This window comes from Diadema antillarum, unplaced genomic scaffold (genome assembly GCF_040938485.1).
Source record: "Diadema antillarum isolate AM-2024a unplaced genomic scaffold, OU_Dant_1.0 seq00001432_RagTag, whole genome shotgun sequence".
Taxonomy (NCBI): domain Eukaryota; kingdom Metazoa; phylum Echinodermata; class Echinoidea; order Diadematoida; family Diadematidae; genus Diadema; species Diadema antillarum.
The window spans coordinates 59,392-77,024 of NW_027272183.1; the positions used below are offsets into that span (position 1 = coordinate 59,392).

The 17,633-nt window shown below is 40.7% G+C and overlaps 1 protein-coding gene across 1 annotated transcript in view; it reads right to left on the bottom strand.

The window, feature by feature from the left end:
- Positions 1–365: 365 nt before the first annotated feature.
- The window catches only part of LOC139709411 (ATP-dependent RNA helicase DDX1-like), a 47,351-nt gene continuing 30,083 nt past the window's right edge, over positions 366–17,633 (bottom strand). The window contains exons 23-31 of the mRNA XM_071621379.1: positions 15,498–15,557; positions 14,312–14,363; positions 12,928–13,074; positions 10,982–11,076; positions 8,438–8,510; positions 7,646–7,718; positions 5,279–5,321; positions 4,062–4,278; positions 366–1,881 (exon numbers count right to left, since the gene is read on the bottom strand). Coding sequence (XP_071477480.1) covers positions 1,754–1,881; positions 4,062–4,278; positions 5,279–5,321; positions 7,646–7,718; positions 8,438–8,510; positions 10,982–11,076; positions 12,928–13,074; positions 14,312–14,363; positions 15,498–15,557 — 888 coding nt within the window. The 3' untranslated portion in view covers positions 366–1,753. The remainder of the gene's footprint in view (positions 1,882–4,061; positions 4,279–5,278; positions 5,322–7,645; positions 7,719–8,437; positions 8,511–10,981; positions 11,077–12,927; positions 13,075–14,311; positions 14,364–15,497; positions 15,558–17,633) is intronic.

Sequence of the window (17,633 nt, forward strand, 5' to 3'; positions counted from 1 at the left end):
TGAAAATAAAAGCACACAAATACTTTTGCATGCCATATGTTCCAGTAGGTACTTGTAATGTCTTGATTCCTCGGAATTAAAAACACGCTAACTTCATCTTACCTGGCTGAGCACAAAAAATTACTCGCATGAAATTATCTACTTCTACAGTATGTAGGCAAACACTCTGTGGGCACTGCCATTCAAAAACAGGAAAATGGCTTCCCCTGTGGCTATACATTGTATGTCGGTACTGACCAAAAACTTGGAGGGATAGGTGAAGCAAATGGAGAGAAAAAGAGCAGGAACAATACTTCCCTGCCAATGAATACAGATTATATCTGAGGTTCCATTTGCATGCATGAAACTCCACTCACTCTCTAGTGTTTTGCCTTTACATTGCTTGATCTTTCCTGACCAGTCAGCGTAATCCTCACTGTAAAACTCGACATCTGACATAAAATGAGAGTACCACCTACATCTCACATGTCTTCTAATTATCAACAGAGACTCCAACCCCAAGCACCTCCTGATCGGGAGATTTTCCCGCCTGAAACCTCTAGCAAATGGGAGACTCCATCTTGATGTGCGTGAAGCGCAAAGTTCCTAGTGGCCGGGGTCCAGCTCTAGGGTTCTAGATGTTATATTGTGCTATCTAAGGCTTACTTTTCAACATACGATGATACTAAGTAAGAAATCATTTTAAGCGGGAGAAATTAAATCTCAAGCGGGAGAACAGGAGATTTTGCAAAAACGGGCTTTTGGCGGGAGATCTGCCGTTGAAAGCGGGAGAGTTGTAGTCTCTGTATCAATACAAAAAATACAATGCACAGAGAAGCCATTGGTATCTCAAGTGTGAATCAGACTGGATGGTTGATCAGCTGACTCAAAATTGTACATGGCGGTAATGAAACAACAAATGGGGACAAATATCAATTCAATATAGGATACGCTACTACACTGTAAATTACTTGTTTAGCACAAGCGTTATGATAATAATAAATATACTATCTGCATTTCAAAAGAAAACATCGGTGACATTATGGCCAATGGCACTACACCATGTGAACAATCGTCTCGCATGATGCAATTTTCACCATACAGATTGTTCATTTGTGGATCAACCTCAATGGGTACCACCTAGTACATGAACTTCTGTGACACAAGGCAGTAAATAACTATTTGACAAGTGAGTGGGAGAATGGAACATGGAAAATAAACAAAGAATTCATGATTCAACAGGCTAAGACAGCTACATCATGTCTTACGGGTATTTACTTTTTGTTTATTACAAAAGGTGGTGTGGCAAGTTGGTTTTGTTTTATCATTGATATGCTGTCATATTGCTGTCAGTCTTTTAGAACTGGGGTAGAGGTCAAAACAACACTCCAAGAAATTCTGAAGGGAGCGCTGAAAAATTTGTCATGCTTGACAATCTGACGCAGGATAGAATAAGTACTGAAAAGTCATTGTCTAAGTGTGATACACAGTTTAGGTCCCTTTCAGTTATAATTGCAACTGGCTGATAAATGTGTGAAATAAATCATCAAACACTCATGAGTATCCTTCCACCTTGTGAAAAGGTATTGAGTTGGCCTTCCATGAAATGCTCGAACAACTCTCAACAATCCAGTGCTATCTACAACAGTTTTTTCATCACACGCAAAGAACGAAAGTGGAGAGTCATTCGGTAGAACTCTGTCAGCCGACGGTGTTTGTCTGCGGGGAAAGCAAAGGGCGGGTGGACCCCTGTCAAGATTCCATCAATCTATCCTCAGGAGGCGGTGAAGAAGTCTTGTTTGAGGGACAGCTCCAGGAAGGAAAGCTGGGCTCTGCGCTCCAGATTGGTGAGCTCAGAGACAGCTGGGGCTAGGTCATCGGCGTGTCCCTTGTAGCCGGATCCTGCAGAAGAGGGATATGGGAGCCAGGAAGTATACATTTCATGAGTTTTCATTTTCACAAATTTCATGATTTCAGGACTATTCACAAGCTTGACAACATGATAGAATACAAACTATCATCCCGATAAGGACTTTTTTGGTGGCTGCGTACGGCTGGTGTCTGTGTACGGCTGGTGGCTGCTTTAGACAGGTGGCCGCTATTCAAAGGCAGGTTTGACTGTATACAAGTATAGCATGTAAACATGATCATGCATGTGTCTAAATCCTGTTTGAGTGTGTACCTTGTAACTGATACCTTTCATCAAGATTGGTATAATTATGATAACCAACTGGATCTGAGACTCAACTATCCATTGCATAAAAAAAAAGATCCCCAATATGCCAATACTAAGTACTATAGGATGCCATTCACATTCCCCCTTTTTTTTCTGGTATTTTGATGGCATTGGTTGATTTATATATTCTGTGGAGTATTGCCTTTACAGACAGAGAAGCTTTAGAGCAAGATTCAATAATGACACCATAAAAAAGTGAAACAAGGAAAAGTAGAAATTACGCGGTGCGTAATATATGTCCCCGCCGGAAGTAGCATTTTGTAGCAAAATGTACAATACAGGTCAAAAATCAAGGTCAAAGGTCAAAGAAGTCAAAGGTCAAAATTCTGTGTACAAGTTTTGAAGCCCTCACCTAGTGCCATCACATAAAGCAAACGGAATCGAAATCGGGTTAGAAATGGCGAAGGAGTAGCATTTTGTAGCCAATGTATAATATAAGTCAAAAATCAAGGTCAAAGGTCAAAGAAGTCAAAGGTCAAAATCCTGTGTAGAAGTTTTGAAGCCCTCACCTAGTGCCATCACATAAAGCAAACGGAATCGAAATCGGGTTAGAAATGGCGAAGGAGTAGCATTTTGTAGCAAAATGTACAATACAGGTCAAATATCAAGGTCAAAGGTCAAAGAAGTCAAAGGTCAAAATCCTGTGTAAAAGTTTTGAAGCCCTCACCTAGTGCCATCACAGAAAGCAAACGGAATCGAAATCGGGTTAGAAATGGCGAAGGAGTAGCATTTTGTCGCCATGCAATGTACAATATAGGTCAAAAATCAAGGTCAAAGGTCAAAGAAGTCAAAGGTCAAAATTCTGTGAAGAAGTTTTGAAGCCCTCACCTAGTGCCATCACATAAAGCAAACAGAATGGAAATCGGGTAAGAAATGGCGAAGGAGTAGCATTTTGTAGCTAATGTACAATATCTATAGGTCAAAAATCAAGGTCAAAGGTCAAAGAAGTCAACGGTCAAAATTCTGTGTACAAGTTTTGAAGCCCTCACCTAGTGCCATCACATAAAGCAAACGGAATCGAAATCGGGTTAGAAATGGCGAAGGAGTAGCATTTTGTAGCTAATGTACAATATAGGTCAAAAATCAAGGTCAAAGGTCAAAAAATCAACGGTCAAAATTCTGTGCAGAAGTTTTGAAGCCCTCACCTAGTGCCATCACATAAAGCAAACGGAATCAAAATCGGGCTAGAAATGACGAAGGAGTAGCATTTTGTAGCAAAATGTACAATACAGGTCAAAAAATCAAGGTCAAAGGTCAAAGAAGTCAAAGGTCAAAATTCTGTGAAGAAGTTTTGAAGCCCTCAAATAGTGCCATCACATGAAGCAAACGGAATCGAAATCGGGTTAGAAATGGCGAAGGAGTAGCATTTGGTAGCAAAATGTACAATATAGGTCAAAGGTCAAGGTCAAAGGTCACAACTGAAATTCTGTGTAGAAGTTTCAAAGCTCCCATGTAGTGCTCTCATATAAAGCAAACAGAATCAAAATCGGCTCATAAATGACAGAGAAGTAGCAAATTGAACATTTTGATCACACACGGACGCACACACGGATGGACACACGGACACACACACGTACGGAGCCCGTTTCATAGTCCCCTGCTCGAACTCGTTCGGCGGGGACAACAAAAAATCAACCTCTGTAATCTTAGTAGTTACAGTCTCCTTGTTGTCATTCTGACAGCATCTTTGTGAATTTGCAATACAAGAAATATCTGTTACACCAAAGGGCGCTGTTGGCCGGTTAGGAAGCAATTTTCATATCAAAGCAATTTTCTTATCAAAGTCCCGACAACCTCAAGGCACATACATCGGCTAGAGTACAAAGGCACTCATCTTAATACTGACCCATGTTTTTGCGCTTCTGCCCATAAGTGACCTTCCCGTCGAATTCGTCGGCCTTGACCTTCATGGACTTGTCGACCTGGTCGATGGTGACCCCGAGGTGGTCCTCGATGTCGCCCAGGTATTGCATCTCGTTGTACCAGATGCAGCAGCCGCCGTGCTCCTTCAGGGTAGTGTTGTAGCAGCCCCGGCCGCGGTTGGGGCATGTGTGGTACCACACCTACAGGCACGGCGCGGATGACAGAAGAGATTCTTTTTTTTTTTTTGCACAAGTTGGCATGGAGGAGAGAGGTGTGCAACATACTAGCAAATGGTGGGCAAGATCAAGTACAACTACAAATATCAGCATCCACAGCAGTGCATAAATTAAAGTAACACTGTAGCAGCCTCAAGTGAAGGATATGCCCTGTAGACATAAATAGAGTAAAACCTGTCTATAGCAGCCACCCTAGGGAGACAGAAAAAATGGCCATTACAGACATGTGGCCACTAGAGACAGGGTCTCTAACACGGCTTTTCTCTTGGGAAGATTTCTTTTAAGTGGTCATATATGGCAGATGGCTGCTATAGACAGGTGGTCAGTAAGGCAGGGCTGACTGTACCTTACTTGCACTGGCAATGGCACTTGGATACCACAACAGCAGCAAACCTCACACTACTGTAAAGTTGAAATTTTCGCAGTGTTGAAATTTTAGCGTATTTCGCACAACCAGAAACTAGCACGAAAATAAAAGAAGTAAATATTTTTGCATGCTTTATGTACCACCATGTAATGTCTTGATTCCGCAGAATTAAAAGCATGCAAAATTCAACTTACTCGCGCAAGCACAAAAAATCACTGACACGAAAACATCCACTTTTACAGTGACTCTTCCAGTCCTGTTTGGCACATTTCTGTGTACAATGTCTGTGGCATTTTAAGATACAGGTTCTGATAGAGGCCCTAAGGGGGAAGTTTCCCCCACCACACAAATATTTGGATCCAGCCAATGCAGAATGACAGACCCAGTACTCACTGGATGTTTGAGGAAAGTGAGACCATAAATTCAAAATTTAATTTTCTGTAGCATGGAAGGAGCCACTTGACCTAATTCCTCCACAAAGTCTGGAGAATGATATCTGCCCTTGAAATATCTCCCAAGCAGGTTAAGGGGGTTCAGCAAAAGATAGACTTTGATCAATTTCCCTCTAGACCTGGAAGTAGAAAGTGTAGAACAAACCTTTTCAGGAATCACTGACACCAGTGAGATGGCTAGACCCATCCTGCGGGGGTGAGGTGGAGCAGAGTGGAGGCGTAGGATGCAGGGGAGTGGGTCGGGTGGAGAGGTGTGTTAGGGTATGGTGGGGGTGGTGCGGTGTGGATTGGAATGGAGTGGTGGAAGGGTGTGTTAGGGTGCAGTGGAGTGGAGTGGAGGGGTAGAGTGGAAGGGAGGTGCAATGAAGTGAAGGGAGGTGCAATGAAGTGGAGGGAGTAAGGTGTCAGGTTAGAATGAATACATAGAATATGGTAGGATGGAGTGGTAGGGTAGGATGGAGTGGTAGGGTGAAACAGAGGGAGGGTAGAGGGTGGAGTGCAAAGGGTGGGTGTAATGAAGGGGTGGAAAATGTAGATAGAGGCATGTGGTGGATAGAGGTGGAGATGATGAGTGGAATGGGAGGGGTGGGTGGAAGGGATGTGCAATGAAGTAGGGGGAGTAAGGGATCAGGTTAGAATGGGCACATAGGGTAAAGTGGAGGGAATAAGGTAGATGAGTAGTAGGGTGAAATGGAGGGTATAGGGTGGTGTGTAAAGAGTGGGTGCAATGAAGGGGTGGGAAATGTAGACAGAGGCACGTGGTAGAAAGGGGTGGAGATGATGAGTGGAATGGGATGGGTGGAAGGGATGTGCAATGAAGTAGGGGGAGTAAGGGATCAGGTTAGAATGGGCACATGGGGTAAAGTGGAGGGAATAAGGTAGATGAGTAGTAGGGTGAAATGGAGGGCATAGGGTGGTGTGTAAAGAGTGGGTGCAATGAAGGGGTGGGAAATGTAGACAGAGGCATGTGGAAGTAGGGGGAGTAAGGGATCAGGTTAGAATGGGCACATGGGGTAAAGTGGAGGGGTAGATGAGTAGTAGGGTGAAATGGAGGGTATAGGGTGGTGTGTAAAGAGTGGGTGCAATGAAGGGGTGGGAAATGTAGACAGAGGCATGTGGTAGAAAGGGGTGGAGATGATGAGTGGAATGGGAAGGGTGGGTGGTTGCAGTGGAGAAATGGCATGTGGAATTTTGGGATTGGTAGTACAGAGGGGATATTTACAGATGGGATTGGTTGGGGTGGAGGGTAGGGGTACAGGAGTTGCAGTGGAAGGTGTAATGGAGAATAAATGTGGGTTATAGTGAAGGGGGAGGTAAGAATGGAGGTTTTGGGTACAGACGAGATTAAACGTGGGAGGAAAAAAAGACATTATAATAAATGCATGAAGCTGCAGCACAAGACAGTAGTTTTCTCAGTAGACAGCAGTTTGACATTCTGCCTAAAAATTGTACTGATTTCTTAATATGATTTCTTATAATTGATCTATTTACATCATAATCCATTCAGTCATACATTTTCAGTCCATCGTGCCAGCAACTACAACTAGATGCAAAGTAAAACATGAAGAAGCTCCTGCTTACATTTCTTTGGCTATATTTTATTGATTCCCAAAATACAATGATTTGACAAGGAAGTTACACTATACCACAATGACGCCTTGAGCTTCAATGACCAGTTTAAGAAAATTGAAATACATGCTGTATTGTTGTGGCCTTTCACCTACTAAGTTCCATTGAATTCTACTTTTATTATAAATCTCTATTTCTCAACTTTCTTTTCTTTTCAAAGCTGAGATAGCTTTGAAAAGAAGATCCCATTGGTTGAGAAGCTTAAAGCAAGGTTTTAAACTATACGTCAAAATAGATTTCACACTTGCAGAAGAATTCATTTCCAGACATTGTCTGCCTCTTCATACGGTACATGTATTGCGCACCAGTGATGGAACAACACTCTCAAATATCAAATATCAAGAATGCATGCTGTATATCGTCGCTGGGGTGACAAGACCTTGTATCTGCAATTTTGGTGAAAATTACTTTTTTTTTATTAATGGTCAAATAATCGGTTAAGTGATGTCCTGTCCAAATCCTAAGTGTCTTAACCCAAAAATGAAGCCACCCCGGCGTTTCTAAGGAAAGGCTATCCCATTTGCTGTAGTGCTTTGGCCGCCATGTTTTTTGGCTCTCCTGAACATTTGACATTTTGTAGATACGAGGTCTTGTCGCCCCAGCGACGATATACTTTGTACAAGATATGAATGACAGCAGGGTGTCGAAGGCAGAGAAATACTGAAAATATAAAAGAATTAGATATCTAATGAAAATTCACACTGTTCAGGTAACAAAGATATAGAAAAAGAGAAATAAGAGTGAGATGAAGAAAAAGAGAGAGAGAAAGAAAGAGTGACAGAGAAGCTGAATTGAATCTGTCGCACAAATAATGCCCTGAGGACATTCGTAGACTGGGGATGACGTACAAATCAAGAGTAGAAACAAGTTGAGAGCGGCATACCTCTCAGCTCGGCCAACACGTCCGATGCGGTGAACATAATTCTGCTTCTCGTCCGGCATTGTCACATTGATAACTGCATTATGACATCATAACAGATGAGAGAATAGTCATAGACTTTGGAGACATTACGAGACAACAACAGCTGATGGACGTATTAACCTTCATGGACGTAAATAAGCACTGCCTCCCTACAGCTAGTCCTGGTAATTATCCCTCATTGCGGTGGGTACTGCATTCAATAATTTGAATAAGAGACAAGAACAGTTGGAGATATGAATTTCCAGTTTCTCTTACCATCAAAATAACCTTTCTTTACCTTAAAATCTACTGAAACATAATTAGACAATTAAAAATAAAACAAGTGTAGCAAAAAAAAGCTGCTGAAAAATAAAACAACGATACTACTAATTGATTGCTAATATGTCTATCCCATCGAGGATTTCTTTTTTTCAAGTGTGATGTCATCTTTCAAACACTGAAGAAAAAGCCTGGTATATGTATGCCTGGGACTTGAGCTGACATGCAAGAGCATTACACTTGGGGGCAAAGAAAACACTGAACAAACAAAGATCAAAGAAATTCATAGGGCAAACTTTGGTGCCTCACTGCAGGATATGGTGACAATTCGATCTGAACAACGATACAGGCTAGTGCTTTGATAACTAGTCCTTGTTAAAATCTATTTCAACGGCGTCATGTAAGCCGACAGCATAAGTATGCCTCACACACACATGACAGTTAGATTTGTCTGTGGGGTAAGATGGGTGCATGGGGCTACCTTTAGAGACTTACCAAAGGGAATTCCCTTAACGTCGATACCACGAGCCGCAACGTCTGTACAAATCAAGAAACGCACCCGTTTGTCCTAAAGGGAGATAACGTAACAAAATACACAATTTTCTCATTAGGTACTTAACCCTAACTAGGCCGGGCTATTTAGGTAGTTGATAGAGCCGGGGGGGGGGGGGGGGGGGGGGGGGGGGGGCTCCCAGGCCCCCCCCCTCTAGATTTATGCTAAATTATGCTAACTTATGCATGATGATGCATAAAATCAGACTATTTGGTATAAATCACAAAATAAAGCTCAAAACAGGCACATTTTTTTTGTAAATATTCTTTTTAGTGTCCTTAGCAAATGTAATGAAAAAAAATTGTGATATCAGAAAAAATTCGTAAGTATTTTATTGTTTTTTTGAATTTCTTATGTATTTCTCTGTTTTTTCGACTTTATGTTTTTCATTGTTTTTTCGATGAACTTTGTCCGCGACATCGCTCCGAACAAGAAAATATGTTATTCATTGATTTTAATCAATAAAACACCAAAATAATCATGCTTTTATGAAATTTGCCAGTAAGCACAGTTTGCATTGAAATTGTACACGAATTAACGTTTTTGAGCAATTTTTGGTCTGACATGCATGTACATATTTATGCGTAACTTTGGAACCGCGCGCCCGGGCGTCGCAAATTTGGTGTCAAAAGATGCGGGAGACTCAAAAGAAAAAAGTCATGAAACGTCGCGGCGATAGCTTTTTGCGATTGCGATACATCGCGCGGAACGTCGAGGGGGGGTTGGGGGGCCTCGGAGGCCCCCCCCCCCCCCCGGCCTAGTTAGGGTTAAGACATTATGAGATTCATTAGCAGAGTACTAATGCATCTACCTAATCAACAGTGGCATAAAATACACACAGGCAAATGTTGGATTGTGATGTCACTTGTGGATTGTGATGTCACTTGCTGTTCGAGCTGAATTCAATGAAGAGAGGAAGATTCAACAATCACAATGGAAGACGTTTCATCAGCATCTGACATGCAGTACATAAAAGTTGTGGAGTCTTGAATAATTTCACATACTTTCAAAGATATGTGATATCATTCAAATCCACTTGTACCAGCCGATAAGTAATAAGTCTATCAACTAAAAACTCTCCCAATGGTTTGTACAAAAACAAACTTTCATACCTTGCTTTTACTTGATAAATTTAGTGCTATTATTCTTTCCCATCATTCCTCTTTTCTTTTTATCAGTAAAAAAAGTTGTAACAGCTGTCAAATCATTTTGTGACAAGGATACAATCAATTTGATTTCATTTCAAGAGGGAAAATTCAATGATTGAAGAAACATGGGCAGACTCATAGGAGACTACTATGGGATAGGTTGTTCAGAGGTTCTGAGAATAACAGGCTTAACAAATGCGTACTGACAAAAGAAAGGGTCTACAAAAGAGCTGGGAATGAAAGGATTATAGAAACTGTTCTCCAAAATGAAAGGGTGTACAGAGGTATTGAGAATAAAAGATTTAACAAATGGGTACTACCAACTGAAAGGGTCTACAAAAGAGCTGGGAATAAAAGGGATATAGAAATTGATATACAAACTGAAAGGGTGTACAGAGGTCCTGAGAATTAAAGGTTTAACAAATGGGTACTGCCAAACGAAAGGGTCTACAAAAGAGCTGGGAATGAAAGGGTTATAGAAATTGATATACAAAATGAAAAGGTGTACAGAGGTCCTGAGAATGAAAAGTTAATGTTTCTTAGGAACATTTGCCAAATTTGTCTGTAGCAAATGAGTGTCTTTCAGTGACAGTTCAGGGTAGAGAAGGGTTATTGTTGCACACAAACACCTACTTTTCTGATTTCAAGCCAATCATTTTAAATTAGGTTTGGCCAGCTTCAAGATTCTTTAAAAAAAGGGAAATTCTCAAAACACTCCTATCCTCACTGTTGAGCCACATTAAGGGGCCTTATTTGGAACAAATACGGCTAATCTACAATGGTTGACATCACCCAAACATAGGAACGAAAACCAAATAGACTACAGAATATGAACAGCTTTCCTCTTGTTACTGTGAAGAAACACGTCTTCTCTATGACAATCGCACATTAATTTTTTTTTCTCATTTTTAAGTTTTTGATCAGTGGTTGTGCGAATACTTTAAGGCTTTAAATGCCATGCCATGCACAGCATTTTCTAAAACTCCATCCCTTCATTTGGCGGCCCACGGGGGAGTTCTTGATTACGGCTCATCATGACGACAAAAAAATACAGTGCAACTGATTGACAAATTGCTCGACATCAACGTAATGAGTATGTACGCCCATGATTTTTTTTACCATGATTACTACTAAACACTGATCAATTCAGTGCTTATTTACGTCGATGTAGGGTTATTTGTCAAACAGTTACAATGAAAACATCTCGACGGAAGAATTTCATGAATTGAAAAAAATACAGATAAGCAACAGAGACACATTTTCACTGATCCATCGAGAGAAACTTGGTATCTAACAGTTCATGAAGCTCCTACCATGGACATCCACAGCTTCCCTCACCTTAAATTTTTGCAGGTTTTCCCTGCGCTCCTGTGGCTTCCTGTCACCATGGAGACAGACGCAAGAGAGCTGGTGGTCCGGCTTAGCTCGTGGACCTATCAGACACAGATTGAAATCAGTGTCAACAGGGTCACTTAATGACATTTTCATTCTGGCTGCAATGTGCATACAATAATCACTGTAGAACATGCCGTAATATGGAATCTAGTCTAAACTCACTCGGCTGTGCTGTGTGTGTTTAGCAATGCCACAGCTACCTTATGCATACTATTCTTACTAACGCACACAGACCCGTGTATCATTTGTATACTGTGACACATGTGGCCATTTCAAGTAATCTTTCGAGATTACTTTGTAATCTATAACAACCTTAAAAGTTGCAAATTGCATGTTCTTCAAAATACTGAACATTTTTTATGGAAAGTCTGCAAGACCAATCAAATTACTTTCATGATTATGTTCATACCAGTCTGCTACATTGCAAAACAGGCCTGGGGCATGCACATGACACTGTTGCATTCTTGGACTGCGAGTGGTTTCATCCACATCTCACATATTCTTTGAAGCCAGAGTAGATGCTTTCGGTGTACTGTATAAGCTGTTGTTTTTGCGTACAGATATTTTTGCAGATGAGGAGCTCACAGACAATTTTGTTAGACGTTTTCGCGAATTGACATTGAGGCTATCGTAAATACACTTTTATCATGCCGCATGGGGATATTTTTACATGCTGCTAAATTCGAAGTCAAACTATGATTCGCGAAATTCGTGAAAATTAAACCCTGCAGAAAATAACAGCTTATACAGTACTACTTAAGCCCGCCGCACACTATACGATCTGACTGGTCGTACGACCTTAAGACCGGAAGTGTGACGTCACCAGTCTTGCCAGTTTCCAGTCGTATGACTGGGTCTTAGCACCAGTCGTAGATATTTGACATGTTAAAGTACCACATCCAGTCGTGGGCTTTCAGCCAATCAAGATACAATAAAATGCAGGCCCACGCAGTGCGCACTGCGTGCACTTTAATACTCATTGGTAAAATGTACTGACGACAGGACAGTCATAGGCCTACTCGTAAGGTGAGGTCGTATAGTGTGCGTTGGCAGGTCGTACGACTGGGTCTTTAGTCTTAAGGTCATATAGTTGTGAGTCATATCGTGTGCGACGGGCTTAAAACTATCATCCCTTCCTGATACAGGTGATCCCCATTGTAATGAAGTCCTCAGGGACTGGCAGTTTTCTTTCGTTACATCAGAATTTCAGTCCAACCTCTCTTATCTGGACATGTTGGGACCAGTGTTTGTCCAGATAAGGGATTTGGCTGAATATGGGAGATTCAATGTTTATTACACGCAGCTGCCTACCCAATGGTAGCCACATGTAACCTATTACAGGAAGCGTACACTGAAGTTCTTTCTTTGCTATCAGCGCAAAATTATAGGCGGGTTTACTGAAAAGTTTCTGTCTACGTTCTTGCAATGATTTGGTGGTAGTGAATGTCTAATTTAGATGAAAATTTGATGTGAATGTATGTAAATTATGTTGGGAAAAATATGTAATTCATGTGAGTTTGTATAGGAATTGTGTTTGAATTTGAAATCCCCCTTTCCCCTGTAATTAAACTGTTGAGGACAAGCTGATTTTGCTACAACACACATTTCCCGTAGACCTTGCCCGAGTACACTCGGTACTAGGCCTCAACGGGTTAATAGATTTTTCTTTAAAAAATCTCGGCAAGATCACGTCCGAATAATAGAGAGATCCAGATAAAGGGAGGCCGCATAAGAGAGGTCGGACTGTAGTAAGACAGATAAAGTGTAATAAGATAAATAGATGATAATTTGGGGACCTGACTTCTTACTTCATGGCATCTTGCGTTTTTCTAAAAACCGTGTTTGTTATAACTAGAGTACACTGTACACAAGGTGGAAAAGGTACTCACCACCTCCCATAGTCTGCAGGTACCGCTCGCAGTTGTCGCAGTCGATCTTGGTTCGGCAGAAGATGATGGCTTGGTCCATGCAATGCTCCTTGATGGCTTGGACCATGTAGTCTATCTTCAGGATCTTCACTCCCTCAGACAGTGTCTCTGCATGGACGGGAAGGCAGGGAGAGACGTTCTACAGTTAGTCAGTTGCAGCAGCTTCAGGATAGGGAGTGAGCTAGCTCAGTCAGTGGTGTGTGTATGCAGAGACTCCAACTCTCCCGCCGAAAGCCCATTTTTGCAAAATCTCCCGTTTTCCCGCATGAGATTTCATTTCTCCCGCCCTGGCTTGACGTCTCCTGCTTGAAATGATTTCTTACTCATGGCCATTGTATGTTGAAAAATAAGCCTTAGATAGCACGAGAGAGCATCTAGAACCTTAGAACTTAGGACCCCGGCCGCAAGGAACTTCGCGTTTCGCGTACATCAAGTTGGAGCCTCCTGCTTGCTGGTGTTTTCAGGTGAGAGAATCTCCAGATCAGAAGGTGCTTGGGGTTGGAGTCTCTGTGTATGTGTGTGTGTCTCTCTATCTACACACACAAACACATGTACACATACTCTCTGATTTAAGTTCTAGTAAGATGAGTTGGTACAAATGTCATGTTATACTGGAAGCAGGACACATTTTGCAGTGTTTTTATTAATGTGCAGTGTGAACAATATTGTGTGTAAGCATTCCGTCCCCTACACTCTGTCCCTTGGATAGGACATTAAACGGAGGTCCCGTGTGTGTGTGAGCCATGACACATGCACATTAAAAGATCCCACTTAATTCATTCATCGCAAAGAGCAGCGTGCCAACCCGGTGAAGTGGTCCCCCTACCCACCCACACAAGGAAACAGGCGAATGATGTGGATCCCTCGTGGTTTGCCCCCAGGTGACTAGCAATAGTCAGCAAACGATATCAACCAGGCACACTGTGCCATACGCTTGAATGAATGAATGTCAGCCCCTTAGGCAGACATTCTGACATTCAGACATCACACACAAATACAGATCTCAACATGTGGAAGTGTTATCCTCCCAGTGAAAACCCAGTGAGGAGAGGTCTCTAACAAACACACAAATACTCTTGATATTGATTGCTTTACCCCATGTGACAAGAAACTGTGAATGGTATTAAATCAGGCAAACTAGGCCACTTGATCAACTAGAACAAGGACAGCAAATTTATTGTAACTTCACCATCAGTATGCTGTGCAATGCTAGACTGAGCCTCCACAAACTTTTCAACATTACTACATTCATACAAGTTTTGAGCAGACACATGTATCTAGTGGGCAGTTTGGGTAAACAAAGAAGAATTACGGCAACTGAAGTAAGGGAGGATGAATGACTCACCTCTGTCATGGCTTCCCCAGCGGACTGAATCTTGTTCATGAACACGATCAGTCTGCATAGAGAAAACACAAACCATTGTGTCATTTCACAACCTTAAAAAGGCTTGATCTACATAAAGACATTAATATTTGAGCCAAATCTTACTTTTACTTGCAAATTTATCTATCATTTCAAAATGGTATTTTGAATAAACTTGGAACAGCATTTTATTCATGCAACTGTATTGAGAGGAACATCACATTCTGGGTATAAAAGTAACAACTATTATTCTTTTAATGTAATGATTATGGCAAACAGACTACTTTTCACAGAGGGTTTAAAGATGACAGTTTTTCTTGCCCACAAATTATATCAGTCACTAGGTGATTTCAAATTTGGTACTAGTGCTAGTGCTATCTCAACACAAGCACCCACAATAAAACTGAACTTGAAGTCAGCCAATGTTGGGACGTTGACCTAAAAATTATGACAAATTTCCTGTACTTTGTGTTGGGCCCAATGTTGAATGTTGTCTGCTGAGCTGAGCTCCACCATTTGTACTGGCAATTGATATGCTTTCTCTCCATTTGCCAATGCTAGCCCCTTGGGATTATCATCTTTGTTGTTTCAAGTTTGGTGTTAATGTTAGCACTGCTGTGCGAGATCCACATCCATGCCCACTGTAGATGCACATTGTACATGCAAAGTCTATGCTGACGCAATGGTCGCCTGCATAACGCAAATTATACAAAAAATTATCCCTTTTGTTTTGGAGAAGGGAAAAAATTGTGGTATTCAATGCATCTTCCCCATTATGTGTCTAAAACTAAGCAGTTATGACTATGTTTCTTCATATTTGACTTGAACCACTCACTATCGTTTTTTTTCATCGTGCAACTCTCAGGGACTTTGCAGTGGTTTGATCCCAACACCTACAGTGTAGTGTTGAGATCGGTGATTATGATCGGTATTACTTGTGTTACTCTGACTGTCTGTGTTTGAGCTCAATTTAAGGAAGTTTCTTTTTTTTTTCTTTTTTTTTCCAGATACATGTAGCACTAGCACAAAATTTGCACCCCCCCCCCCCCCCCACTGAATCATCGAATAGATAGAATCATTGCTTGAAAAATCAATAAAGCCTTTATTCTTTTTGCCTGGACATATAAGAGATCCATTCATTTTTTACCTACTGAGGCAATGAACTCACCTGAACCTTACCACCATTCCTCTGCCATGTTGTATCCTCTCTGGGATCCACCCTACACACCTACAATCAACACAGAAAATAATGAAATGAGACACATATATACATGTTTGCACTGGACACCTACAACCAACACAGAAAATAATGAAAATGAAACACATATAGACATGTTTGTACTGGACACCTACAATCAACACAGAAAACACTGAAAATGAGACACATATATTCATGTATATATACAGTAAACTTGCATACAATGTAAGCCTACATTGAGTAAGTTCATGTAACAAAAAATATTGATTATTTGCTGTGATATTTCCTATAGAATTATTCTGTCAGGTGTTATTACAAGTTGACAATATGTCTGTGTTGATATGATTCTTTCGTGCCAACTGGGGAAACCCTGTCTTCATTATCACTTGCCATGTGTAAGTCAGCAAGTATTTTCCTTTTCTGTTACTCAACACAAATGACAAGACAAGAATGCTCAATGTGGTTTATTAGGTGATACGCTATCAGCGTATCACCTATTGTGATTGTCAAAATCTCTCTTTATTTCTTTTTATTCTTCTTTCTTTCTGGACAATTTTGTGTCATCAATATCTCAAGAATGACATTACGGAATAACATGACATTTTCAGGGAACATGTCTCATGACAATATCTAGCCACAATAAGGTTTTCATGACAGTAACATATCTATGACGTCGTCTAGGCGCCATTTTGTGATTTTTGGACCATGTTACATGATCGATCATAACTTCATAACTAAAGGTCATTTCTGTATCATTTTTTGTGGACATAAAGTTCAGGTCACGTTCTATCTTACTTCTTTTGATGCTAATTACCTAGGACATCATTAAGTGCGCGTAAGCGCGCGTCAAAATTTTAAAAGGCTCAAAACAACTTTCCAATGGGAAATCTCGAAGTTTCAGACAATTTTATGCGTTTCAAACAATTTTGCGCGTGCGCGTCCGTCCGCGCATTTTCGCGCGCACAGCGTGTCAGCAACATGAAAATACACTTTTTTTGACAGATTTGGATTCCTGATACTTTGAGCAACAATATCCATTGATTTCTAATCGATTCCTACAAATAACAAAGCAATGCACTTGCGTCAAAGTTCAAATTTCGCGTGCGCGTCTATGTGCAAATATAGTGAAAAAACATGTCTTTGTTTATTTCGCCATAGCTCTTTAAAACGTCAGGTGACCCTATGTTTTTATTGCATATTACAAAAGCATATAAATTGGACATGACGTTTCAAGTATCATTATTTCCATAATTACATTATGACGTCATCATATCGTCATCTGAAATCAAAAAAGTGGAATTAATTTTTTTGAGGTACTGTTTCTGACATTCATTTGCTCGTATCTCTGTTGTTTAAGCTCAATATTATCCCAAATTCAGATATGTTGTACTTTGAACATTTGCCTTTCAAGTCCATGTCATGGTTTTGAAATTTGATGACGTCATCATGCTTTAAATTGTGTTTAAAGGTAAAGACGCAAAATCGGACAAGTTTACGTGTTATGTCTATGGGAGGTGATTTTTTTAGAAACCATGCATTGACTTGACAACGTTTAAGCACCTTTATCTCAGCTGATTTTGCTTCATTTCCTCTGAAACTTATTTATGTTGTAGCTGTGACAATAAGCTGCAGTAATCATGCATTTTATTCTTTGAAATCTCCTCATGAGGTTGACAATTTTGCAATTTAAAACTGAAAATGAGAATGGAATGCGGACCAAACGATTCCTGATTCATCTTTCACGTACATAAGCTTACGTTCCTCTAATTTTCTCGTCGAGACGTATGGTCGAGTGGTTAGAGGCGTCGTCTTAGAAACGTGAGGTTGCACACGTACGGGTTCGATCCTCACAAGAGCACGAAAGAAAATAATATATTTTTTTTACTTTTTTTCTTCAATAGAGTACTACACCTTCGTCCATGTAGAAATCACGTTTGCATGTAAACACACCTATACGCACACACTCACACAGTATACCTTTGTTTTGCGTTGGAGACTGCATTACTTCGACTGCTGCAAAATTATAGTTTTGCAGGTTGGGCTTTTCAAACTGATATAGTATACTGTCACAACATGAAATTTGTTCATATTAATTCAGTAACACAA